The sequence below is a fragment of the Bos taurus genome, chromosome X (genome assembly GCF_002263795.3).
Source record: "Bos taurus isolate L1 Dominette 01449 registration number 42190680 breed Hereford chromosome X, ARS-UCD2.0, whole genome shotgun sequence".
Classification (NCBI taxonomy): domain Eukaryota; kingdom Metazoa; phylum Chordata; class Mammalia; order Artiodactyla; family Bovidae; genus Bos; species Bos taurus.
This window is the reverse complement of record NC_037357.1, coordinates 79,092,745-79,120,579: the sequence shown is the minus strand read 5'-3', so window position 1 is coordinate 79,120,579 and position 27,835 is coordinate 79,092,745. Positions and strand designations below refer to the sequence as shown.

At 37.1% G+C, this 27,835-nt stretch overlaps 1 protein-coding gene across 2 annotated transcripts in view; it reads left to right on the top strand.

Moving 5' to 3' along the window:
- OGT (O-linked N-acetylglucosamine (GlcNAc) transferase) overlaps window positions 1-27,720 on the top strand; it is a 42,353-nt gene extending 14,633 nt beyond the window's left edge. The window contains exons 4-22 of one of the 2 annotated variants that reach the window (XM_005228027.5): window positions 100-168; window positions 3,443-3,559; window positions 6,361-6,440; window positions 6,914-7,109; window positions 7,398-7,538; window positions 8,101-8,201; window positions 8,359-8,512; window positions 8,616-8,717; window positions 8,915-9,094; window positions 9,952-10,110; window positions 10,227-10,316; window positions 12,227-12,352; window positions 12,749-12,919; window positions 13,033-13,149; window positions 13,241-13,411; window positions 14,784-14,936; window positions 17,518-17,770; window positions 18,014-18,137; window positions 25,403-27,720. In XM_005228027.5, the coding sequence (XP_005228084.1) occupies window positions 100-168; window positions 3,443-3,559; window positions 6,361-6,440; window positions 6,914-7,109; window positions 7,398-7,538; window positions 8,101-8,201; window positions 8,359-8,512; window positions 8,616-8,717; window positions 8,915-9,094; window positions 9,952-10,110; window positions 10,227-10,316; window positions 12,227-12,352; window positions 12,749-12,919; window positions 13,033-13,149; window positions 13,241-13,411; window positions 14,784-14,936; window positions 17,518-17,770; window positions 18,014-18,137; window positions 25,403-25,577 (2,679 nt within the window). In that variant the 3' untranslated portion in view covers window positions 25,578-27,720. The remainder of the gene's footprint in view (window positions 1-99; window positions 169-3,442; window positions 3,560-6,360; window positions 6,441-6,913; window positions 7,110-7,397; window positions 7,539-8,100; window positions 8,202-8,358; window positions 8,513-8,615; window positions 8,718-8,914; window positions 9,095-9,951; window positions 10,111-10,226; window positions 10,317-12,226; window positions 12,353-12,748; window positions 12,920-13,032; window positions 13,150-13,240; window positions 13,412-14,783; window positions 14,937-17,517; window positions 17,771-18,013; window positions 18,138-25,402) is intronic. The other variant, NM_001098070.2, reaches the window with a different exon arrangement.
- The last annotated feature ends 115 nt before the right edge of the window (window positions 27,721-27,835 follow it).

Genomic DNA, 27,835 nt, shown 5'->3' with positions numbered 1-27,835 from the left:
ACAGAAAAAAATAGAGCTAGATGAATAAAAGTAATTTCAAGATATCTTTGGTTGATGAAGCAGAGTGTAATTAATGCCAGAATCTCTCTGGGTTTCTAGGATTTGTACTGTGTTCGCAGTGACCTGGGGAACCTGCTCAAAGCCCTGGGTCGCTTGGAAGAAGCCAAGGTAGGTGTTTGATAGAACACATTTAAACATCAGTGTTATGGAAACTTGTACTTTTTGCCAAGTCTTCAACTCTTCATTGAGCTATCTTCACAAAACAGTCCTATGAAACTGAGGAAAACTGACGGCATGAATCGCCTCAGACTAGAGCAGGGCCAGGCTTTGGCATTTCTGTTCTAAATCTGGGGGTAAAGCAAGAACCTGAACATTTTGGAGCCTTTCTGCTGACTAGATCATCTTTATAACAATGGGCTCCGTCATGATCTTATGTGGGAATAAATAACATTCCATTAAATCTGAGGCTTGCCTGCTGGTGACAAGCAGAGCGCCTGTGATTTGGCTCAAGACTCCTATATGATGCAGGTGCCATTGAAAATGCTGCTCTTCTAAGTCCTTTGTGGCTTGTAAGTGGAGAAGAATTTCATCCAAATGTTACCCTATAATACTGGCATTTAAAGTTCTTATTTAACCTTCCTCCCTTCATCTTCCTCACCCTTTTTACAGTGGAAGAAAGGCTGTTAAATGATTACAAATTAATAATTGGAACATCCTCCCCCTTCTTGTTCCCACTCCCTCCCCCAAGTTCCTTTTTCCTCTTTTCCAATCCTAGTTGTTTACCTTCTTTTCTTCCTTACTTCCTTCTTTTATTCTTCCCACCCCACCTCCTTAAAAAAAAAGTCAGAAGGACAAAGCTGGTTTGTTTGAGAAATGGACTGATCGAAAGAAAACTTGCCAAAGTGGAAAGGTGGCTTTTAGCATTGTGTTTCCAAATAATGAATTTGAACACCAGGTTGGGTTATTAAAGCTTTTGGTATAATTTTAAATTAAATTTGTAAATGAAATTGTCTTGTTACAAGCCACCTTACGCAACCGCGCTGCAGGGGTGAGGAGTGGGGAGAAACCAGAATGCTTCTGAAACTCCCACCTGTTGCTCTGAGCCCCACGCGCATGCTAATACGTGGAGTGTATGCGCAGCGTAGCTGTCTGTTTGCTTCACCCAGGGAGGGACAAGGCTTTCAGCGCTATCTGATGTTAAAAGGCACTAGTTTTAAGTGCATAGCTCATAAATTCTGCCGACACTTTGGATTAACCTTATGTAGGTTTCCAGCTAATGAATTGTAATTGATTTCAGTCTTAGTTGATAAATCTAATTGGTAATTTATAGAACAAATATTTGATAAGCTTCTATTAATTGTCACCCCACCAAGCGGACAGCTAACATGAATTGCACTTCACTGCAGCTTTAGAGATCGGTTTAGGCTGAGACATTGCGCCTGCCTTAGGTTGCTGACTTCTTTATTTCAGAGCTCTGGAGACACCTAGTTTGAAAAATGTTACTCTGTTTTTTTGTGAGAATTTAGTGAACAAGAAAATACTCTTGAGTGAAATGCAATGTATTTCTTTTGTAATCAGTGCATTTGAAAATTCAAGCCAGCATATTCCTAGTAGATGGAAGCAAAATTCAGTTGTCTTTGTAGAAAATAAAGAGCCTTTCTTCCAGCAAAATCCCTGCTGTATGCAATAGCCCTGATTAACCCTCTCCCTTCTGCATGTTTCCCATATTACAGACTTGAGACTGTCCTCATTCCCATATGTAATAGACATCCAAAGAATTTCAATTGCTTTGTTGAACTTTTACTAATGATCTTGTTTTTATTTTCTCTCTTGTTTTTGGTTTTTCACCATTGATATTGTATTTAGAAGGTTTCAGGTGGGTGAAACCTCCTATTCCATGCGTAAGGTGCCTCGCTGAAGGGAGCTCGAGGCCTGGATCTAGGGCAGACACACACCTCCTCCTCTTCCAGCAAGGAACGCACCGAAAAGTCACATGATGAGAAATATGGTAACGGGTTTGTAACTGCCACAGCAAAACAATTTGCCTCCATGCCTGAATCTTCTGTCTTGTGGCTTCAGAAACAGCTTAAAATAATTTTAATACAAGCAAGTTATGTAAGAAAATGTTTTATACTGTAGCCACAATTCTGTCAAAGATAAGTAAAAGTTAATTGATATTAAAAATTATTAGAGATAATTTACTAGTAAAAGCTTCTAACTCTTCTTGTTGTTCATTTTTTCCTTTTTTCTTCTTTGTTTGGATTGCAGCATTCTGCTCTTCTGATGATGCGCTGTGACCCTGCAGTAGCGCAAAGGCTGCGCAGCGTTAATGCGCAATGCGTGCAAATGAGCCCCTGTGAACGGTTGACTAGATGAGTAATCTGATTGACTGGCTCCCTCAGTCCTATTCTGTAGCCTTTTTGGATAAAATTGGGTTTTAACATACCTTGAGTCCAACTAATCTCATTAAGAAAATATTCTCTATGGGCCTGTCTAGTAGATTAATGGATCTGGTTGGCCGTTTGCTGCGTCTAGGGGTGTTCTATGTAGCGCAGCAGTTCGCAGCGATTGCGCAGTGCGATGCTGTTAGGTTGCGCAAGCGATGTTTGCGCTCGCATTACAGGGACCTCAACCTAGGTGCAATCCTGTCATATGAGGTTTCAGCTTCAGTCCCCCTTGGAGACAAGGGCATTGTGAGGATGTGACTGACAGCTTGGCCTTAATATCTGCCTTGGCAGAAAAACATTTTCCTACTCAGCATAGTTTGATGTTAGTGAGGAACAGTATTGTTTATTTAGAGCAGCATTTCCCAAAATGTGTTTTATAAGTATTATCATGAAATGTCCAATAAAAGAGGAATTCCATGATCAACTAAGTCTAGGGAACCCTCTGTATACTGTTAAAGGCTTAGGGAAGTCCTATAGTCAAGAAACCTATTTTCCGTTTTCTTATTTGATCATGAAATCTTTTTTTCCTGGTAATAACTATTATCACCTTGTAGAACACACTTTGGGAAACTTGGGTAGGGAAGATAGGTGGGAAGAATTTACCCTTAAGTTGTACCTTCTTGATACCATTTGAAAACAGTAGCAGGAGCCCTTGGGTGTTCAGATAAGAGAAGTCTGGCATAGCGTCTTAAGGCAGCTGACTTTCTGGTTAAGTCCCAGTGTAAGGGTTGGTTATCGGTTGGCAGAACTGAACATGGTGGTTTGCACCTGGGTTCTGGTGGCGCAAGCGCAGGAGCAGCCAGCTGTGGCAGCGCATTAGTTTTGGCGCAAGCGAGCCTATGCTGCAGGGTCACTTTTGGCTGGTCAGAGAAGGAATAATGATATCACCTTCTTCCCCCTCCCCCAATCTTTTTTTTTTTTCCCCTTTACAAATTTTCCCCTTTCCCTTTACCTCCTTCCCCTCCCATCTTCTTCTTTCATTAACCCCTCCTAAGGCATGTTATTTGAAAGCAATTGAGACGCAACCGAACTTTGCAGTAGCTTGGAGTAATCTTGGCTGTGTTTTTAATGCACAAGGGGAGATTTGGCTTGCAATCCATCACTTTGAAAAGGTTAGTCATTAAATTAATAATTGGTATTTATGAAATACTTATGTATGCAGGGTGTTTCTATTAGAACTGAATAATAGTCCTTTACTTAAGTAGACACGTAATATCTTTCTTTGACAGTATTGTAGCATTTGCTGGATGGTATATGGCAGTTTCCAGTTTTGCATTGAAAATGTACTTTAGTAATTAAAAATTGCTTTTTTAAACTGGCAGCTTGAAAAGAAGCAGAGTTATAAAGAAGCAGGGTTTCTTGGTGAAAAGACTGATTGCAGATCTGGGGCAGGAAATGTACAAAATTAATCTGGCGTGCCAGAGTCTGTCATAGCAGAAAGCAAGGAAGTTTTGATATATTTATGTCAAAAGTACTCAGGAGGAAACTGGAAGAGACTTCCACTGTCTAAAAATGGGCGTTGAGAATCAGTGGGAATAATAATTGAAATATTATTGAAACTTATCAAATACTTTAAATTCATGAGTTCATAATTATTCTAAGAAGAAATTCATGGGTCATCTTCAGAAGATAAGGACCAACTCATTATGAAAACTGTTTAAAAAATTGTGCTCTCCTGTGAACTGTACATCAGGGTAACCCAAGAGTTGATAGGAGAAAGTTTCTCTTTATACAAGTGTTCCAGTTAATAAATGAAGTAGGTTAAATGATAGAATCTGAGTATCACCAGTAATAAATTTAGGCATTTATCAGTGGCAAAAAAGAGACCCAACAAAACATTTTTTTTTTTTTCCAACCAAACATTTTGTACCTTGTGATAGAAGTATTGATACTTCCACTAGCGAAGTAGCCTTTCAAAAAGAGAAAAGAACCCAAATCTGATTAGGCTTGTAGTTCCACCAATTTATAGGAAGTAACATGAGATGGAAGCATAAACATGTTAAAGACACCATAGGAGTGCAGTCAGCAAATTCAAACTATGGGAAGCTGTATAGAACAATGATCTGATCTCTTCAACAAATTGCAGGAATAAAAATGGAGATTGAAGCTTTTAATTTAAAAGATTAAACTCACATGGTTAATTGTATGGGTCTTATTTGGATCCTGAATCAAAGCTAATCAGAAATTGGACCACTCAGTGGATACTTGATATTAAGGAATTGCTGTCATTTTTTAGGTATGATATTGGTATTGTGGTTATGCTAGGAAAAAATATTCCTGTATTGTCCCTGAAATAGATTTTGAAATGTTTTTGAGAGCACTGAAAATTAGCTTCAAAATGATCTGGGAAGAGGTCAAGTTAGGCTGGAATATAGATTAAATATGATTGAACATGATTTTTTAATTGTTGAATCTGGGTAATGGAGACTTGGGGGTTTATTATAGTCCTCTGCTTTTGTATATATTTGAAATTTTCCATAATAAAAAGTTAGTGGGTGGACATTTATCACTATAGATAATCTAACTTAAGTGCAACAAAGTTGCCATCTATGAAGAGGAAGTATTCTTAATGAATCTTAAATATATTCACAGTTTCTTATTACCTTTACCTTTTCAGTGTTTCAGTTCAGGTTTCTACTTTTTACACTATAAGAGTACCTACTGGGACTTCCATGGTGGTCTAATGGCTAAGACTCTGGTCCCAGTACAAGGGACCTAGGTTTGATTCCTGGTCAGGGAACTAGATTCCATGTGGCTCAACTAAATATCCTGCATGCTGCAGAAGATCAGAGATCCTGACTGCTGCAACTAAGACCTGGTACAGCAAGATAAATAAAGTTAAAAAGAAAAAAAAGAGTACCTACTCTTACTCAGTGGTTCTCTTTGGTTGCACGTGAGGAGCTTGTAAAAGATACGGATGTCCTGGCCTCATTTTCATTTTTTAAATTTTTATTTTACTTTTTGGCTGCACCCCAAGACATGTGGGATCTTAGTTCCCTAATCAGGGATTGAACTGTACTCCCTGCATTGGAAGGCAGAGTCTTAACCACTAGACCTCTGTGGAAAGTCCCTCAGCCCCGTTTTCAGAGAATCTGATTTAATTGCCCTGTGATAGAACTCAGGCACCATTTAGGAAGTGTTAGTCACTCCAGTCGTGTCCGACTCTTTGTGACCCCATGGGCTGTCTGTCCATGGAATTCTCCAGGCCAGAATACTGGAGTGGGTTGCCATTTCCTTCTCTAGGGGATCTTCCTGGCCCAGGGATTAAACCCTGGTCTCCGATATTGCAGGGAGACTTTTTACCAACTGAGCCACCACGGAAGTCCTACCATTTAGGAGGTAAATTCTGATACACTGCCAGGGTTGAGAATTACTTCTGTGGATATATCTGCTTATATGTTAAGATAGCTTCAGAACTATTTGGATGAGACCATTTAATGGTTAGCATCCCATTGTAGTAATGTATCTTACTGAGTATATGGCTCTAATTACATATGTTACTAATGTCTGAGTATACAGTTGTAGTTATTGAAGTATATATTTCCTTTCTCAGAGTTTGCTGCTGCTTCCTGCCATTATTTTTTTTAGAAAACCTAAGCTTCATTAACTCAGAATAAAATAGGGCCAGCTATTAGAAGTATTGAGCTCAATAAAATTAGAGCAGACCCAGTTTAAAATTTTTTCCTTCAGGACACATTTTACTCATATTACATAGGAAGTTATTTTGATAATATTGAGGTTTGTGAATAATGAATGTACTGAAATAATTGGGTTTTAAAAATGAAAGAAATAATATTGAATTATACTAGAAAATGTAATGGGAGATCTAAAATTATGTCAGAATTAAGAATTGTAATTGGGAAGTGAGTCTGAAATTCTAACTTCCTCTGAGTAACTATCTTGCAATTTTTAGGCTGTCACCCTTGACCCCAATTTTCTGGATGCTTATATCAATTTAGGAAATGTCTTGAAAGAGGCACGGATTTTTGACAGGTGAGAGAATGTTCTATTTGGAGTCTGTTGTATCAACACTTGAGAGTTTGGACTGAAATTATTACAATGGTTTGTTGAAATGCACTCCTTTTCTACTGTGTTGCTTTCCCTCATCAGATCTGCTGTGTTACCTTTTATTATTGCCTGACTTTGCATTGTTGGCTTTTCATAAAGTCACTGTCTGTCTCACTGGTTTAGTTGAAATTTCCTTTATTGTAAAACTATTGAAATGGTTATCTTTTAGACAAAATTATTCCTTCTGAATGGTTCAAAAAGTAAATCCTGAATTTTAACTTTGTGTTGTTTTCAAAGGAAAGCCTGTTTCTTACGTGGGTATAGAAAAGTTTTCAGTGTAAAAATACATTTTATAAAGGTGCAATATTGATTTTTGAGATTAAGTATAGTATGGCATGAATTGTAATAAAGCATCCACTAAAGGTTAGCTATATTGTGTGTGTGTGTTTTATTTACAGAGCTGTGGCAGCTTACCTTCGTGCCCTAAGCTTGAGTCCAAATCATGCAGTGGTACACGGCAACCTGGCTTGTGTATACTATGAGCAAGGACTGATAGATCTAGCAATAGACACCTACAGGCGAGCTATTGAACTGCAACCACATTTCCCTGATGCTTACTGCAACCTAGCCAACGCCCTCAAAGAGAAGGGCAGTGTAAGGATTTTTATTCACTTTTTCTTTGTCACCTGGTGGGATTTTTTAAAAAGTCATTTTTGTATTTATTGTCCTGTATTAAATATTGAAGTGTCCGACTTCAATATTTTGTTTGACTTCAATACTTGGTTTGACTTCGGAGTTTCGGTTGAGAGGAAGAATAGAAAAAATACCTGTTTCTGGAATATTACCAGCCACTAGGCTTAACTAAGCAATTGTTAGAATAATATCACTGGTGGCTCTTTGATTCCTCTGTATAGGGTTTGAATAGTTTGTTTTGTTTTTTAGGTTGCTGAAGCAGAAGATTGTTATAACACAGCTCTCCGACTGTGTCCCACCCATGCAGACTCTCTGAACAACCTAGCCAATATCAAACGGGAACAGGGAAACATTGAAGAGGCAGTTCGCCTGTATCGTAAAGCATTAGAAGTATGTTGAGGGTGGTGTGACGGGGTATTTCGTGTGATAGAGGGAAGGCAATTAAGTCTGCCATGTCATCTACCTCTTTTGTAAAAATAAATAGTGGTTGAATCATTCATTGAACCAATTAATTGAGTACCTAAAGTATGAGTGAGGTCCTGTGTAACATTCAAGAAAGTCCTTAACATTGAGGTTGTTATTTTATATGTGGATAAGATCTGCATAAAAATTTAAACAGTAAGCGACAGTTCAAGAGGAGTTATCAGTAAGTATATAATTTCAGTGCCTGATGGCTATAATGTTGGTTGGTTAGATGTGGTAGCAATTTCAAAGAGAGAGATGCTAGAGTTACCAGCATAAATTAAGATGTTATGTTTTGAAACATGGAGAGGTATAAAATAAAGAAGTAGAATTTGAGCTCTTTGGCTTTGAAGAATGCATAGACTTGGAGAAGGTAGAGAGAAGTATAGGGAATAAAGGTGCTTGAGCCAAGTTCTTGTTATAAGTTATTACTGCTGTTTTAGCTAAAGTTATTTTTTTAAACCTCAGTTATCATTTTTAATCTTTATAGGTCTTCCCAGAGTTTGCTGCTGCTCATTCAAATTTAGCAAGTGTATTACAGCAGCAGGGAAAACTGCAGGAAGCTCTGATGCATTATAAGGAGGCAATTCGGTAAGAGACTCCCAGCCTTATTTTTTTTCAAGGTTTTAAATGCTTGGTGTTTGGCACATTTGATATATGGCACTTTTAGTAACAGCAGACTAAATTAACATTACAGGGGTTAAAGGTTTTAGTACTAGAGAAATAAAATCTTTGTCCTGTCCTTTAGAATCAGTCCTACCTTTGCTGATGCTTACTCTAATATGGGAAACACTCTAAAGGAGATGCAGGATGTTCAGGGAGCCTTGCAGTGTTACACTCGTGCCATTCAGATTAACCCTGCATTTGCAGATGCCCACAGTAATCTGGCTTCCATTCACAAGGTACTGTTCTTTTATATGTATTTTATTATAATATGTGCATCTTAGTAGGTAATGTTTTTAATTTTAGGGAACATTTTAACCATCCCACTTTATTTACTTCCAGGATTCAGGGAATATTCCAGAAGCAATTGCTTCTTATCGCACTGCCCTGAAGCTTAAACCTGATTTTCCTGACGCTTACTGTAATTTGGCTCATTGCCTGCAGGTAAAGAATAATGGGCCAGTAACTGGCTTTCAGGGTTGTAATCTCTTTTTAATTGTTATCTGCCATATTAACCCAGGCTTGGTTGGAGACAGTGTTCTCTAATGGGTTATCTGACATTACTTTAGGCCAAAGACACATAAAATGTTAAGTCTTGGAATACAATTTTCTGGATAATATCTTCTTTTTGCCTTCTCTAGATTGTCTGTGACTGGACAGACTATGATGAACGAATGAAGAAATTGGTTAGCATTGTGGCTGACCAGTTAGAGAAGAATAGGTTGCCTTCTGTGCATCCTCATCATAGTATGCTATATCCTCTTTCTCATGGCTTCAGGAAAGCTATTGCTGAGAGGCATGGGAACCTCTGCTTGGATAAGGTGCAAGTCTTTTGTTTTAATCTTTTTGTTGTAAAGTAAGACACGGATACAAAAAACTGAATCAGATTTATGGCTTAGTGAGTTATCATAAGGTGAACACCACCCAAGTTGAGAAATGAAGCTTTGTGAGTGAGCCCAGAAGCTCCTTCCATTGTGTCCTGTCTTTTATTTTTATATTTAGCTGTACCAGGTCTTAGTTGTGGCATGCAGAATCTTCAGTCTTCATTGTGGCGTATGCAATCTTCAGTTGCAGTACGCAGGATCTAGTTCCCTGACCAAGGATCAAACCCAGGCCTTTGCATTGAGAGCATGGAGTCTTAGGCACTGGACCACCAAGGAAGTCCCTGTCCTATCTTGATCATAATCCCTTCCATTCTATAAGGCAGAATCCTTAACTGAAATACTAGCAGTGGACTGATGTTTCTTTAGTTTTAAAATCATAGTTTTTAGTAATGTGTTTTATACTTACTTTTGAGAATTAGAGCACTACTTGATAAAAGGCGGGAATTTACTTAGCAGAATAGAGTGGAGTGCTAGGTCTAATTCTGTTTTTTGAAAATGTTCCCCTACAGAATTTTCTTCTAAAATGTAGGGTTTGTCATACTCCGTCCACTTTGCTTCCTTCCTATAACTTTTAGACTTGCTTGGGCTATTCATTGGCCTCAGAAACAGGTCACAGTATGAACCATATTATATAAGTTGCTAAGGTTGCATTGAACTGGCTATATGAATTAAAGAAGTATTCTGGGCACAAAACCATTCCCAATAGGTGTGAGTTGTGTTTTTAGTCAGTTTTCCTAGGTGAAAGTTTACGTATAGACTCAACTTTACTAACAAGCCTTGAATTCCATTGTTAGATTAATGTCCTTCATAAACCACCATATGAGCATCCAAAAGACTTGAAGCTCAGTGATGGTCGACTGCGTGTAGGATATGTGAGTTCTGACTTTGGGAATCATCCTACTTCTCATCTTATGCAGTCTATTCCAGGCATGCACAATCCTGATAAATTTGAGGTAAGACTAGTGTTTCCCTAGAGCCGCTATTGTCACCATTAGGTGTTAAGCCCAGTGTCTTTTTAGGAAAGATATGAGCCGAGGTTATTAAATACATATTATGTGCTACCTTTCAGGTATTCTGTTATGCCTTGAGCCCAGATGATGGCACAAACTTCCGAGTGAAGGTGATGGCAGAAGCCAATCATTTCATTGATCTTTCTCAGGTAGGTGTAACTCTTACACTTCAGCTTTATAATTTGAGCAAATAGTGAATAAAACTGTTGACGTCTAGCTTGTATTTTTCCTGACAAATATTTAACATCAGCTGTTTCATGCCTTTCCTGGAAAAGGAAATAGCAACCCACTCCAGTATTCTTGCCTGGAGAATACCATGGACAGAGGAGCCTGGTGGGTTTGCCCATGGGGTCGCAAAGAGTCGGAAATGACTGAGCGACTAACACACATGCACGCACGCACATGCATACTACATGCCTGTGGGCAATTGCTTTGATCTTATTTCCTTGATTGTTTACATTTATTACATTACATGTGTAATCATCATGGATTTTGCTGAGGTTGCAAATTAAATAGAAATATGATATATCTCTGCTTGGACATAGAACTTCTCTGGGGATTGAGCTAGCACTTGTGACAGTAGATATCTAATATTACCTGAATAAGTTGAACAAGATGGTGGCTTGGAAGAAGAACAAACAGGTCATTTAAAGGACCTTTGCCTTTAAATCTTTATTTTTATACTTGGCTCCATTGCTATTTTCTCTAGGAGCTAAAGTTTTATGATAAATTAAGATTGAAACCTGTGAGGGAATGTTGCTGAAGGTATGGACTAGAGTTTTTTCTTACAGGCTCTTTTGGCCACTTTGGTGACTAACAGAGGTATGTGTGGTATATCTAGTAATTCATATAGATGAATCATTGAAACCCTAGTAGGAGAATTGCAAGACTCTTGTCATTTCATAAATAATTTGTACCTGACATCTTTTGCATTATAGCTATTGCTTTGGAAGTACACCTTACCATTTTTGGTGTAGGGTTGGACTCTTCTGTGACCAAGCAGCATACGACCCTCCATCTCTTGAGACCTTTCAGGATTCACTGCTTATTGACTGAAGTCTAAACTCTTTAAAAATATATATATCTTTTATACATATATATTAATTGAAGCATAGTTGACATACAATATTAGTTTCAGGTATGTGTGCACTCACTAAGTTGCTTTAGTTGTGTCCGACTCTTTGAACCCCATGGACTGTAGCCCCCCAGGCTCCTCTGTCCATGGGATTCTCCAGACAAGAATACTGGAGTGGGTTGCCATTCCCTTCTCCAGGGGATCTTTGCAACCCAGGGATCAAACCTGTGTCTCTTGCATTTCCTACATTGGCAGGCGGGTTCTTTACCACTAGCGCCACCTGGGAAAATTTCAGGTGTACTACATAGTTAGTTGACATTTGCACATATTATGAAATCACCATGAAAAGTCTGGTAATCATCTGTCTCCATACAAAGTTACTACAGTATTATGACCATATTCCTCATGTCATATGTTATATCCCTGTGGCTTGTTTTATACCTGGAGGGTTTTTTTAATCTTCATATATGTAAACTTCATATATGAAGTCCAGACTCTTCAGAATGGCCTTCACAACCTTTCTGAGTTTGACTGCAACCTTGTTTGCCAGTGCTTTTCACCCCCCATTAGCCTTCAGTTATACCCTATAGCAAACAGAAGTGATCTACCCAGTTTTTTCAACCTACTGTGCACTTTACTCTGGTTCCTTATTCATATAGTTCTCTGTGAGATTATAATTCTTCCAACTCCCTCAAACTCCTATCCATCTTTGGACACCCATTTCAAATACCATCTCTGCTATGAAGCCTAGTTGTTCATACATTCAATGTAGAATTAAACTCTCCTTCCTCTGTATCCTGTGTTGGTGATACTGTGGGCCCATTTTAATGGCACTTAACCATATTTTTACTCTGCATTAATGTATTCTTAATTTGTGTTCTTGTATTTTTGCGTCTGGGAATTTGAATTCTGTTTAATATCATTAAGGCTAATTGAATCAGTCTGAGATTGTATATAATAAATTTTTATTTTTTTATTCTGTAGATTCCATGCAATGGAAAAGCAGCTGATCGCATCCATCAAGATGGTATACACATCCTTGTAAATATGAATGGTTATACCAAGGGTGCTCGAAATGAACTCTTTGCTCTCAGGCCAGCTCCTATTCAGGTAAAGGAAATAATAATAACAACATTCATTATGTTTATTGGGCTAAAAAGACAGTGATATGTTTTTCCCCCCTCTGGTTAACTGTCCTTTGACACAATAGGATAGATGTACCTAAGTTATGAAAAAAGTGTAGTTCTTGAAAATGCATAGGGACAAAGAATTAAAGGTAAGGATACAATGCCCACAGGTACATGTTTATGGAGACATGCAGTTTGTAGTTGATGTAAACAGTTGTTCTATGTTATAAATTGGAAAAACCGTTTAGCACTTGGAAGTTTAGTTTGAAATATTACTTGATTGGCTAAAGAAGTCCACCCTCGTTTGTTTACTTATTTAATTTTAGACCCTTTTGATGAAGGTTCTTAGTTTTTCATATGATTTTTTTTCTTCTTCTAGGCAATGTGGCTGGGGTATCCTGGGACTAGTGGCGCACTTTTCATGGATTATATCATCACTGATCAGGAAACTTCACCTGCTGAAGTTGCTGAGCAATATTCTGAGAAGCTGGCTTATATGCCTCATACTTTCTTTATTGGTGATCATGCTAATATGTTCCCTCACCTGAAGGTAGGTAGAAAAACAGTGCTATAGGGGAATTGCAAAGAACTGTAGTCATTTATTTCTTACTACTGTTCCTGTGCATTCTAACAGATAAGTTTGAAACTTTTTTTTTTTATTAGAAAAAAGCAGTTATCGATTTTAAGTCCAATGGACACATTTATGACAATCGGATTGTGCTGAATGGCATCGACCTCAAAGCATTTCTTGATAGTCTACCAGATGTGAAAATTGTCAAGGTCAGAACCTGGTCAATATTGTAATTGAAATAAAGTTATCTGCATTTGGGATCTTTCCCCTAATGATGTATTTTTGTGTAATTATTTTAAGATGAAATGTCCTGATGGAGGAGACAATGTGGACAGCAGTAATACAGCTCTTAATATGCCTGTCATTCCTATGAATACTATTGCAGAAGCAGTTATTGAAATGATTAACAGAGGACAAATTCAGATAACAATTAATGGATTCAGTATTAGCAATGGACTGGCAACTACCCAGGTAAGAAGAGAATAATAGAATGTACTGTGTACCACCAAGTATACATTTATCTTTTTCAAATCTCATAACTCTAGGAGGTAAACATCGTTACTCCTGTTTTATAGATGAGGAAATGAATTTGGGGAAAACTGGCATCTTATATAGGTTTGTTTGATTTTAAAAGTCACTTGTATTCAGCCAGCAGATTACTTAATGAGAGTCTTCTGTGTTAATACCTTGTTATTCCCTGCCTCTGTGGCTTTACTCTTATCAATGGTGAAATATCTGTAGACATCATACAGTTTCTTGCTTCTATAACTCATCCTTTCCCCAGTTAAATCTTACTCATCTTTAAGACTTTCAGTTCAGACAGCTCCTCCGACAATCTGTTTCTCTCCGTATCTGTAACCTCTCCTCCCCTGCTCCATTGGTACCTGTATTCTCTGCTTCTGAAATATTTGGGATGTATCTTGACATCCAGCACAACACATTCTAAGTCCTGGGTTTGAATGCATTTGCCACTGAATTGAATTACTTTAGAGCCTGTGTCTTAGCCTCTGTAATGTAGTATGTGCTCAGTAAATATATATTGCTTGTGTACTTGAATAAGTGAATGTGTAGCTCTGTCAAGAGATGATAAGGCAAGGATCTTTGACCTCTTAGGAGTTAAAAGTTTTAGTGGTATAGCAATTTATACAAGAGGGCGCTTGAAGTGAATTCAGGTTAGGGAATTAATCACCCATAATGTGCATTGGGCTGAAAAGACAGTGATGTGTCCCCCCCACCTTTCTGGTTAACTGTCCTTTGAAACAATAGGGTAGACATGCTTGACTTAAGGAAAAAAAAGTGTAATTCTTGAAGTGTACAAAGACAAAGAATTTTGAATGTAGAACACAATGCCCATTTGTATGAGACATCCATCACACCTGGAATAGTTACATAACAATGTAAGGTAGTCCCCAGATATGTGGGAATTGCAAGATAAGACTATAATTATGTATATAGATGCTCAGAAATAGTGGTGAGGCAAGGCACTTTTACAGAGATTGTTTGGTAACTGAAGTTTAGTCCTGAAAGGTGGATGTGACTTTGAAAAGGACATTTCATTCATGAAGAAAAGAGTGAGAAGAAGCTTGCTGTTGGATTTATAGGATTTTGAAGAGAACTCTTTGGCTAGAGTGAGATGTTTCATAGTGCAGTCCACCCCAAATTAAGATAGTGCCCTAACTTTTTTCCTTTAACTTAATGTGTCACAAATATTTTCCCATTGTAGTTTAGTTATATGACTTTTAATGGTTATACCACTTTGCATCATAAGGATTCTTTATTGATTGAAAGATATTGGAGTATGTTGACTTTAAGTATAATCATCATATTCTTTTTCTTGTTGTAGATCAACAATAAGGCTGCCACTGGAGAAGAGGTTCCTCGTACCATTATTGTAACCACACGTTCTCAGTATGGGTTACCGGAAGATGCCATTGTGTACTGTAACTTTAATCAGTTATATAAAATTGACCCTTCCACTTTGCAGATGTGGGCAAATGTGAGTATGTGTAGATTCATTATTAATGTCTAGAGATTCTAGAAAAGATTCTGTATATAGGCCGTCTTGCTGAGGCTGCCTGCCCCTCCCCCACCCCCATTCAGGAACTATTGTTCTCATGTCTAATTTTCAAAAGAGCTGTAGATTTCAGCAGTTTTTAATTTTCTTTCATGTGTCTAAATATCACATTATGAACTTTTAAAATTTACGTGTTTAAAAGCAAACTTCTTCAGGCCAAGTGGTAAATATTTTTGGTTTCTCAGTCCATACTATCTGTCATATCTACTCAGTTCTGCCATTGTAACAGGAAAACACCATACTTATGTAAATGAATGAGCGTAGGTATGTTCCAATAAATTTTTATTTACGAAAGTGGGCAATACGTGAGATATGTCTGATTTGGCTCATAGGCTATATTTGCCAACTCATGGTCTAAGCTGATAGTAAAGCTATTAATGTATATTCATCCGTGTTTAGTAGCATTCTTGGAATATTGTAGAATTAAAACTAGGAAGGAATTGGTTTATGCCATTACCTATCAGTCATTTCATCGTACCATTTCGTGTAAGCAGGACTTCTGAAGGTTCTTAACTTTGCTATCCATATCTGGCTTTTATTCCATAGAGCTAAAATGGAGATAATTCTTGGTTGACTTTTTTTCTGATCAATATTTGCGTTTTTTGGTCTGTTTTGTTTTTCTTTAAAGGAGGAGGGAGGGTGGAGGAGAAGAGGAAGCAGATGAGTTCAGGTTTACTATCCCTTAGTCTTCACTTCCCCATTTCAAAAAACCTGAAAACCAAAAACATGTTCATAAGTTTGCGGTAATTTATTTGGTAGCAAAACTGCCTGAAATGATGTTAAGCTATGATTCTTTATTTTATTCCATTTAGTATGAATATTCCTGCATCTTGATGGAAAGATATTAATGTTTGTTTACAGGAAGTTGCTGCTGAGTACATTATGTAATTTTTTTTTTTTACAATTTTTTTTAAAATTTTATTTTATTTTTAAACTTTACAATATTGTATTAGTTTTGCCAAATATCAAAATGAATCCGCCACAGGTATACATGTGTTCCCCATCCTGAACCCTCCTCCCTCCCCATTACCATCCCTCTGGGTCATCCCAGTGCACTAGCCCCAAGCATCCAGTATCATGCATCGAACCTGGACTGGCGATTTGTTTCATACATGATATTATACATGTTTCCATGCCATTCTCCCAAATCTTCCCACCCTCTCCCTCTGCAACAGAGTCCATAAGACTGTTCTATATATCAGTGTCTCTTTTGCTATCTCGTACACAGGGTTATTGTTAGCATTTTCTAAATTCCATATATATGTGTTAGTATACTGTACTGGTGTTTTTCTTTCTGACTTGCTTCACTCTGTATAATAGGCTCCAGTTTCATCCACCTCATTAGAACTGATTCAAATGTATTCTTTTTAATGGCTGAGTAATACTCCATTGTGTATATGTACCACAGCTTTCTTATCCATTCATCTGATGGACATCTAGGTTGCTTCCATGTCCTGGCTATTATAAACAGTGCTGCAGTGAACATTGGGGTACACGTGTCTCTTTCCCTTCTGGTTTCCTCAGTGTGTATGCCCAGCAGTGGGATTGCTGGATCATAAGGCAGTTCTGTTTCCAGTTTCTTAAGGAATCTCCACACTATACTTACTGTACTACTTTTTAAAAATCTGAAATACTCTAAATTCTGAAATCTGTCTGTTCTCATGACTTTCAGTGAAGGGATGGTGAACTTAATTGAATAGATGTAGATCTAAATCAGGTTGACAAACTGTGGCCTTTGGGCCAGATCCAGTCCTCTGCTTGTTCTTGTTTTGTTTGTTTGTTTTTTTGGTTTGTTTTTGGTCACAATGTGAGGCATGCCAGATTTTAGTTCCCCAATCAGGGATCAAACACACACCCCCTATGGTAGAAGCAGTCTTAATAACCACTGGACTGCCAGGAAAGTCCCAACTGCTTGTTTTTGTAAATAAAATTTTATTGACACACAGCTGTGCCTACTAATTTACATATTGTCTGTGGCTGCTTTCCAGTGACGAGGGCAGAATTGAATAGTTATGACAGAGTCCATGCTGGCATCAAAAGCAAAAATATTTGCTCTCTGGTCCTTTACAGAAAAAAATCTGCCGACCCCTGATCTAGATTGTGCAAATAAAGTTTGGCAAATGTGAGCTAACTTCGTTTGTTGTACCATGCTGGGGAATTTGAAAGTTGAAATGAAAAATTCCTATCTTGTGGACAAAAACCACTCCTAGTATCAGTTTCCACAGGACATAGCTGCCTCAGATTATTCTAATTAGTTACTTGTTTTGTGCTTCTTGCATCAGTCTCCTGTTTCTTTGAACTGTGTTTGGGGACAGCTAAGCAGAACACTATAACCCAGTTGATCTAATTCATCTATGTGAAAGAAAAACTTAAGTTCACAGTAGGCTGCTTTCTGGGTGAAAAGCATAGAGTACGGTATATGGTAGAATTACTAGAAATTTATGGGAGCCTTTCTTGAGAAGGGCAGAGCTATTAATACTTATTCTTATTTTCCCTATTTTAGATACTGAAGCGTGTTCCCAATAGTGTACTGTGGCTGTTACGTTTTCCAGCAGTAGGAGAACCTAATATTCAACAGTATGCACAGAATATGGGACTTCCTCAGAACCGTATCATTTTTTCACCTGTTGCTCCTAAAGAGGAACATGTCCGGAGAGGCCAGCTGGCTGATGTCTGTCTAGACACTCCCCTTTGTAATGGGCACACCACAGGGATGGATGTTCTCTGGGCAGGGACACCCATGGTGACTATGCCAGGTGAGTTGCTTCCTTATTCTTTTTAAAATCTCCTTGGAAGAAACACTTCCAGGTGAAATCATATGTACTAGAAGCAATATTTAGGGCAAAATGATAGAAAATGAGACTTGTTGAGGTCTGAACATGCCTCATCTGCATTGTGTGGATATTTATTTTTTTTTGGATATTTAAACATAAATAACATTAATAACTGTGTGCTATTTGTGTTCTCAGATGTGCAATTATTATCTTTTTTTACTGCAGGAGAGACTCTTGCTTCTCGAGTTGCGGCTTCCCAGCTCACTTGTTTAGGTTGTCTTGAGCTTATTGCTAAAAATAGACAAGAATATGAAGACATAGCTGTGAAGCTGGGGACTGATCTAGAATAGTAAGTAAACTTTTCCATGAAAAATTATATGGTATAGTGAAGGAAATAAGGAAAATTTAGAGAGAATTTAGGTGTGAAATCATAAAATAAGGGTAATATAAAATATGTGAATTAGTTGTATGCTCTCTGGATGAGATAAGAACTTTTTCTTTTTTATTTAATTTATTTATTTTGGCTGTGCTGTGAGGAATGCCTTGCCCCCTGCAGTTGGAAGTGTGGAGTCTTAACCACTGGATTGCCAGTATATAAAGACTGAAGAATTTTACATTTTAAATCCCTTAATAGGAAAGTAAACAAGGAAATGACAACTGACCAAAGTAGAAAATCAAATAGTTAATAGGAAAAAGTTTCAGCCTCTGTCGTACAAATAAATATTTATGTATATATTTATTTCTTGGCTGTGCCATGCTGCTTGCAGGATCTTAGTTCCCTGGCCAGGAACTGAACCCATGCCCTTGGGCAGGGTAAGTGCAGAGGCCTAACCACTGAACTACAAGGGAATTCCCTAGTAGAAATAAAATAACACTGAGGTATACCCATTATTTGACTATAAAGTCTAAGACTTAATATGATACAAATGATGAGGGAGCATTGAGGTGCTGGCCTTTTCATACATTGGTAAATAAATTGGTGCAATCGTTTTAAAGCTTAAAAAAAAAAAGCTGACTCTTTGACCCTAATAATATCCAGGTACAACTTAAATGCTTAGATAAATGATGCTTTATCCATACAATAAAATAGTGTATTACTTAAATGAGATTTTTCTTTGGGTATTATGGGTGATTTTTTTTTCTTTTTGTTTTTCTGAGAAGTAGCATATTATGTAGAAGCTTAAAGAAGCACCCTCTTTGAGTTAGATTTCCTGGGTTTGAATCCAGGCTCTCATAATTTTTGTGACTTTGGACAAGTTAGTCTTTATGTGCCTTGGTTTTTCCATCTGCAAAATGGGGATGAATGATAGTACCTACCCTGCAGAGATGTGAGGATTTTAAAAAGGTCCTCCATGTGAAGCACTTACAACAGTTCTTGGTACATAGTAAGCATTCAACAGATGTATGTTAAGTATTTATTTATTTTCAAAATTTTCTCCATTGAACATCACATACAGCTAAGAAAAATAAGTGAAAAATTTGAGACTGGGCATTAAATATGAAGCTTCAGGTCCATCATCCCAGAGATAACTACAGTAAATAATTGAGTGTATTTTTTTTTTTTTACATTTTTGGAACTTAGCTGACTTCATATAAATAATGCTTTTCCCCAAGATTTTGTTGTGAAAAATTTCAGTTTTATAATAAACACATACTTACCACCTAGCTTCCACCACTAATATTCTTCTATACTTTTACCACATTTATTTCATCTATTTATATTTCATCTATTTATTTCTATACCCATTTAGTAATCCATCTTATTTGAAGTAAATTATGGACATCAGTGTTTTTACCTCAGAATGGACATCATTAAGAGTTTAATATTTGCTTCTCTTTTGAGGTAAAATTTAAATACAGTGGAATGCACAAATCTTTTTTTAATTAATTTTGTTAATTGAAGTGTAGTTGATTTACAATATTGTATTTCCGGTGTATAGCAGAATTGATTCAGTTATACACACACACACGTTTTTCATTTTCTTTTCCATTATGGTTTATTATGGGATTTTGAATATAGTTCCTTGTGCTATAAAGTAGAACCTTGTTTATTTTATATACTATATACATGTGTGTGTATGTATATGCTGTGTATAGTATCTGTTAATCCCAACTGGAATACACAAATCTGAAGTGAGTTTTGAGAAATACCTTTATAAGCCAAACCTCCAACAAGATATAGCATATTACCATCACTCCAGAAGGTTGCTTCATACCCCTTCTCAGTTGGTCCACCTCACCAGCTCTGAGATAACCAGTAGTTTGAATTTTTTTCCACTGTAGTTTATTTGGGGCTTACCAGGTGGCACTAGTGGTGAAGGACCTGCCTGCAATGCAGGAGATGTAAGAGATGCAGGTCTGATCCCTGGCTTGGGAAGATCCCCTGGAGGAGGGCATGACAACCTACTGCAGTATTCTTGCCCGGAGAATCCCATAGACAGAGGAGCCTACAGTCCATGGGGTCGCAGAGTCAGACATGACTGAAGCAACTTACCACGCACACATGCGTGCGCATAATTTACTTAGTCTTATTAGAACCTCATACAAATGGAATCATACATTATGTACTCTGAAGGCTTCTCACTCAGGATAATGTTTTGAGATTCATCCATGTTGTTGGCTGATATCAGTAACTCATTCCCTTTTATTGCTGAGTAATATTTCAGTGTATGGATGCAGCACAGTTTAACCATTCTGCTGAGATTCAGAATTTTATTTGGAGGATAACATTAATATGGTTATGGTTGGTTTGAGGCCAATGGATATGCATAGCCATTTTACTAGTTTCTGGCACAGCAAACAATAAAATAACATTTTAATTAATTAAAAAAAACTCTTCAGGAGTATTCCACCTTCTGGTTTTAAAGTAATAATTGTCTCTATATAAGAATAGTTTCATGACAAATGATTTATTCAGAACAAGAATCGAGAGAGAATTCTTTCCTGTGTTCCCAGAAGAATTGATTTTTTTTCCTGTTTCTGAACAAGTGATATTAGGAACACTTTTTTAAAAAATTAATTTATTTTAATTGGAGGATAATTACTTTACACTATTGTGATTTCTGCCATACATTGACATGAATCAGCCATGGGTGCACATGTGTCCTCCCATCCTGAACCCCCCTCCCATCTCCCTTACCACGCCATCCCTCTGGGTTGTCCCAGAGCACCAGCTTTGAGTGCCCTGCTTCATGCATCAAACTTGCATTGGTCATCTATTTTACATGTAGTAGTATACATATTTCAATGCTGTTCTCTTAAATCATCCCACACTCACCTTCTCCCACACAGTGCAAAAGTCCTTGAATATAGGATTGTCATTACTGTCTTTCTAAATTCCATATATATATATATATATATATATATACACACACACACACACACACACACACACACACAGTATTGGAGTTTCTCTTTCTGACTTCACTCTGTATGATAGGCTCCAGTTTCATCCACCTTATTAGAACAGACTCAAATACATTCTTTTTCACAGCTGAGTAATATTCCATTGTGTATATGTACAACTTCCTAATCTATTCACCTGCTGATGAACATCTAGGTTGCTTCCATGTGCTAGCTATTGTAAACAGTGCTGCAATGAACATAGGGGTACATGTGTGTTTCAGTTGTGGTTTTCTTGGTGTGTATGCCCAGCAGTAGGATTTCTGGGTCGGATGGCAGTTCTAATTGCTGTTTTTTAAGGAATCTCCACACTGTTCTCCATAGTGGCTGTTACCAGTTTGCCTTCCCACCAGCAGTGTAAGAGGGTTCCCTTTTCTCCACACCCTCTCCAGCATTTATTGTTTGTAGACTTTGATGGCAGCCATTCTGACTGGCGTGAGATGATACTTCACTGTGGTTTTGATTTGCATTTCTCTAGTAATGAGTGATGTTGAGCACCTTTTGATGTATTATTAGCCATCTGTATGTCTTCATTGGAGAAATGTCTGTTTAGTTCTTTGGCCCACATTTTGATTGGGTTGCTCATTTTTCTGGTATTGAGCTTCATGAGCTACTTGTGTATTTTGGAGATTAATTCTTTGGCAGTTGTTTCATTTTGCTTCATTCTGAAGATGCCTTTTCACCTTGCTTACAGTTTCCTTTATTGTGCAAAAGCTTTTAAGTTTAATTAGGTCCCATACTGTTTATTTTTGTTTTTATTTCCACTACTCTGGGAAGTGGGTCATAGAGGCTCTTGCTGTGACTTATGTCCGAGTGTTCTGCCTATGTTTTACTCTATGAATTTTACAGTTTCTGGTCTTACATTTAGACCTTTAATTCATTTTGTTTTTGTGTATGGTGTTAGAAAGTGTTCTAATTTCATTCTTTTACACATGGTTGACCAGTTTTCCCAGCACCACTTGATGAAGAGATTGTCTTTTCTCCACTGTATATTTTTGCCTCCTTTGTCAAAGATAAGGTGTCCATAGGTACATGGTTTTCTCTCTGGGCTTTCTATTTTGTTCCATTGATCTATATTTCCGTCTTTATACCAGTACCATACTGTCCTGATGACTGTAGTTTTGTAGTATAGTCTGAAGTCAGGAAGGTTGATTCCTCCGGTTCCGTTCTTCTTTCCCAAGATTGCTTTGGCTATTCGAGACTTTTTGTGTTTCCATACAAACTGAAATTATTTGTTCTAGTTCTATGAAAAATACCATTGGTAGCTTGATAGGGATTGCATTGAATTTATAGATTACTTTGAGTAGTATAATCGTTTTCACTATATTGATTCTTCCAGTCCATGAATGTGGTATATTTCTCCATCTATTTGTGTCATCTTTGATTTCTTTCATCAGTGTTTTATAGTTTTCTATATATAGGTCTTTTGTTTATTTAGTAAAATTTATTCTTAAGTATTTTACTCTTTTCTTTGTAATGGAGAATGGGGTTGTTTCCTTAATTTCTCTCTTTTTTCATATACATTGCAGTGTATAGGAATGCAAGGGATTTCTTTGTATTAATTTTATATCCTGCAACTTTAATTCATTAATGAATTCTAGTAATTTTCTGGTGGTATCTTTAGGGTTTTCTATGTAGAGTATCATGTCATCTGCAAACAGAGTTTTACTTCTTCTTTTCCAGTCTGGATTCCTTTTATTTCTTTTGTTTGGTTGCTGTGGCTAGGACTTCCAAAACTATATTGAATAGTAGTGGTGAGAGTGGGCACCCTTGTCTTGTTCCTAATTTTAGAGGGAATGCTTTTCAATTTTTCGCTGTTGAGAATGTTTGCTGTGGGTTTGTTGTATATGGCTTTTATTATGTTGAGGTATGTTCCTTCTGTGCCTGGTTTTTGGAGAGTTTTTTTTATCATAAATGGGTGTTGAATTTTGTCAAAGGCTTTCTCTGCATCTGTTGAGATAATCATATGGTTTTTATCTTTCAATTTGTTAATATGGTGTATCATATTGATTGATTTGCAAATATTGAAAAATCCTTGCATCCCTGGATAAAGCCCACTTAGTCATGATGTGTGATCTTTTTAATATGTTGTTGGATTCTGTTTGCTAGAATTTTGTTGAGTATTTTTGCATTTATGTTCATCAGTGATATTGGCTTGTAGTTTTTTTTGTGGCATCTTTGGTTGTGTTAGATTAGGGTGATGGTAGCCTCATAGAATGAGTTTGGGAGTTTACCTTCCTCTGCAATTTTCTGGAAGAGTTCGAGTAGGATAGGTGTTAGCTCTTCTCTAAATTTTTGGTAGAATTCAGCTGTGAAGCCGTCTGGTCCTGGGCTTTTGTTTGCTGAAAGATTTCTGATTACAGTTTCGATTTCCATGCTTGTGATGGGTCTGTTAAGATTTTCTATTTCTTCCTGGTTCAGTTTTGGAAAGTTGTGCTTTTCTAAGAATTTGTCCATTTCTTCCAAGTTGTCCATTTTATTGGCATATAGTTGCTGATAGTAGTCTCTTCTGATTCTTTGTATTTCTGTGTTGTCTGTTGTGATTTCTCCATTTTCATTTCTGATTTTGTTGATTTGATTCTTCTCCCTTTTTTCCTTGATGAGTCTGGCTAATGGTTTGTCTATTTTATTTATCTTCTCAAAGAACCAGCTTTTAGTTTTGTTGATCTTTGCTATAGTCTCATTCATTAATTTTTCACTTATTTCTTCTCTTTTTTTTTTTTTTAAGTTGCTCAGTCGTGTCCAACTCTTTGCGACCCCATGGACTGTAGCCTACCAGGCTTCTCCATCCATGGGATTCTCCAGGCAGGAATACTGGAGTGGGTTATCATTTCCTTCTCCAGGGGATCTTCCCGACCCAGGGATCGATCCCGGGTCTCCCGCATTGGAGGCAGATGCTTTAACCTCTGAGCCACCAGGGAAGCCCTCTTCTCTGGTTTTTATGATTTCTTTCCTTCTGCTAACTTTGGGGTTGTTCTTTTCTTTTTCTAGTTGCTTTAGGTGTAAAGTTAGGTTGTTTATTTGATGTTTTTCTTCTTTCTTGAGGTAGGCTTGTATTGCTATGAACCTCCCTCTTATCACGGATTTTACTGAATCCCATACATTTTTGGTTGTCTTGATTTAATTTTCATTTGTTTCTATGCATATTTTGATTTCCTTTTTTATTTTTTCCATGATCTGTTGATTATTCAGAAGCATGTTGTGTAGTCTCCATATGTTTGTTTTTTTATAGTTTTTTTCCCCTGTAGTTGGTATGTACATTGTGATCAGAAAAAGAAACTTGAAATGATTTCAATTTTTTAAAATTTGCCAAGGCTAGATTTTTGGCCCAGAATGTGATCTATCTTGGAGAATGTTCCATGTGCACTTGAGAAAAAGGTGAAATCCAATATTTTGGGGTGAAATACCCTGTAAATAGCAATTAGGTCTAACTGGTCCATTGTATAGTTTAAAGCTTGTGTTTCCTTACTAATTTTGTTTGGTTGATCTACCCATAGGAGTGAGTGGGGTATTAAATCCCCCACTATTATTGGGAACACTTTTTTTTGTATCTAAATAACCAACTCAGTTCATGTACAAGGGGAAAATTATAGCAGTAGACATTGCATTTTCCCCCTGGAGTGTTTTCCTATTTCATTAAAATATTCATAAAATGAATACTTCCATCTGTTTGTGCCTTAGCTATTGTGAATGGTGCTTCAGTGAACATCTTTGCATGGCCAGATGTGTCTGCATCTCTGATGATTTCTTTTGAATAGATTTAAAAGGTTATTGATAGGTCATAACGGTTATGAACATTTATGGTTCTAACAGACACATTGCTAAATTGCTTATTGAAAGAGTAAAGCAGTTTACATTCTAACCAGTAGTACATAGGAATAGATATGTGTCCTTGCCAAGAATTGTTTTTATTTTAAAGGTAGGAATAAGATGAATGGAGAAAGCATGGTATCTCTTGGATATACTTGTTTAGGAAAGAATTAAATTTTTTCACAGAATGTGGGGGTGAACTCCATTATAGGTGTTTAACATTTTGTTATTCGTGACCTTTCACTTTTTTAGCATTGAGGTAATGGTGGGCCAGTCAGAAGAGAAAATCTTATAAAAATAAGTTTGGCCATGTAATTTACCACAGAGGTGTTTAGGTATTTATGGGAGCTAGTTCTGAGTTTCTGTTGTGATTTATAAACTTGGCTCCTTTTTATTATCCAGCTTGAAGAAAATTCGTGGCAAAGTCTGGAAGCAGAGAATATCTAGCCCCCTGTTCAACACCAAACAATACACAATGGAACTAGAGAGGCTGTATCTACAGATGTGGGAGCATTATGCAGCTGGCAACAAACCTGATCACATGATTAAGCCTGTTGAAGTCACTGAGTCTGCCTAAATAAAGACACCATGTACACAGGAGAATTACCCCTATACCTGAGCCTCAACCTTCTGGTGAAAGGGAACTAGATATGTACTTTTTACTTATCTGTATGGTATCATGTTGCAGATGGGTGACAAATAATGATAATACAATAGCACAGCCAGACTTGCTTCCTGCATGATAGGGAGAGACACAGGAGATGGGAAACTGCTATTCCACAAGGAGTCTCCATAGGATTTTGCAGCAACCAGGTGGTGCATAGGTCTCGAAGGTCTGATCTCCCTTGGTCTTCCATGGGATGGATAGTGTGGAGGGGAGAGAGAGATTGTCCAGCCGTTTTGTGATTCCATGGATTGATGAGTCTTCTGAATTAATTTTTTTCTTTATATTTTGGGTATTGGAGCTTTTAAAAATGTTTGGTTTCAGGTATTTTTATTCATGTGAAGTGTATATGATTCTCTTGAGATAAGGTTTTAAGCTAAATTTTCCTTGTTTTAGTTTCTGAACTCTACGGATTAATGGGAACTTTGCTGGTGTAGTCTTTTTATAGGTTTTATAAACCACTTGAGCCTATATCAGTCGTTTTAGTGTCTGACATAATGTCTGGAGCTATCAGTGCTTTGTTGGTTTAGATGATGATGACAATGACGATGATGATGATGACTTAATATTTTTCCTGGTCTGTTTCCTAGTTCCTTCTTCCCCTCCCCCGACTTTAAAATTTTTCCTGTAACTTGGCTAACAAAACCAAGTCTGATTCAGAACCTCCCAGAGTGTTTCTCTTAAACATATCATCTGGTGCCAAATGAAAATTCTTAGGAGTGATTATTAATTATGAAGGGCACAGTTGTGGTACTGTCATTGATGATAATAATATAGGTTTTCTTGGCCTAGAGTCTTGACCTATTTCACCAGTGTTTTACCTTTGACTGTCCCTCTATGCTGCTTCCAAAAGTGATAATGTGTGATAATATTTTTACCTTCATTTCTGAAGTTTGTTTTTTTAAAGTGAGTCCTGTTCTTCCTATTTCTTTCAGCAGAAATGAAATCCCAGGTAAGTATTCAAATATTTGATCAGTAAGTCACAGTTATCTCTGATACATTAAATAACTTTCATCAAAAACATGTTATAGGAAAAAAGCTCAAAAGGACCAGATAATGTATATGAGTAATTATTTTTCAGACCTTCTAGGGTATCGTGTGTTATAACTGTCTTCTGGACTTGATCCTGAAGTCTTTTCGGACTCAGCCTCAGTAGTAGCAAACTGCACTGCTACTTGGTTTGGAGTACAAATTAGACTTTAGCTCTCCTGGAGCTTGAGTTTTTTGGTATTAAAAAACCATAGGAATAAAATTATTGAATTTCAACAAAGGATCGAGAGCTTGAGGCTTAAATAAGCCAACATATGAATATATGTTTTTGTCTTGCTGTACTGCACATATGCTATCCAGTAACAGGTAATATTTTGTCTGCTAGTAGTGTTCTAGATTATAATGTCTTTCCAAAGTGCTGAGGCAGTGCACCTATTTTGTAGTTGCAGCTGATGCCTGAATGTATCCTAGCTGACAAATTATTGATTAATAAGAACTTTCTGAAATTTCTGAAAGATTCATACTATTAACCAAAATCTGAGCAGAGAGTCTCAAGTGTAATTCTAACCAGAATTACATGTTAATGAACTTGTGTACCTTTTAACAATGTAAATGAAAGAACATCAGTTTAGGGATTTCTTAATTTATTTTTTATCTGATTAAGATACCAGTTAAAGGTTGCCAGCTTGGTTGCAGATAAATTGATGTTTGAAATTCACCAAGCTACTTAATGTGGAATAGGATAATATACTTCCAGTGCCCTCAAGGCTGTGACCTTACAGCCATTTTACATAGCACATCATTCCTCCTATAGGGATGAACCTTTTCCTGGCACGAAAAGTAGCCGCTCTGGTTGAAGTTTTGCTTATTGTAACAGGCTTTTGTTTCCAGGTAACATGTCTGTGGAGGACTTATTTCTGAATAGATATATAGATATTACTGGAAACTACTTGTTTTTTTCTATTATACTCTGCTTTATCAAAGAAGTAAAACATTTAAATTGTGCTACAGAAATTCAGATGTTGTCTTGCAATCTTTAAACAATAAATGAATGATTTGCCCTTAATATGGCTGATGTATTTTGTGTTCTGTTAAATTGAGCGTTGGATGGAATAATAGGGTCCTCCAATGATGAAATCTATATTTCAACAGTTCCCAGCAACAACAGGACCAAATTTCTT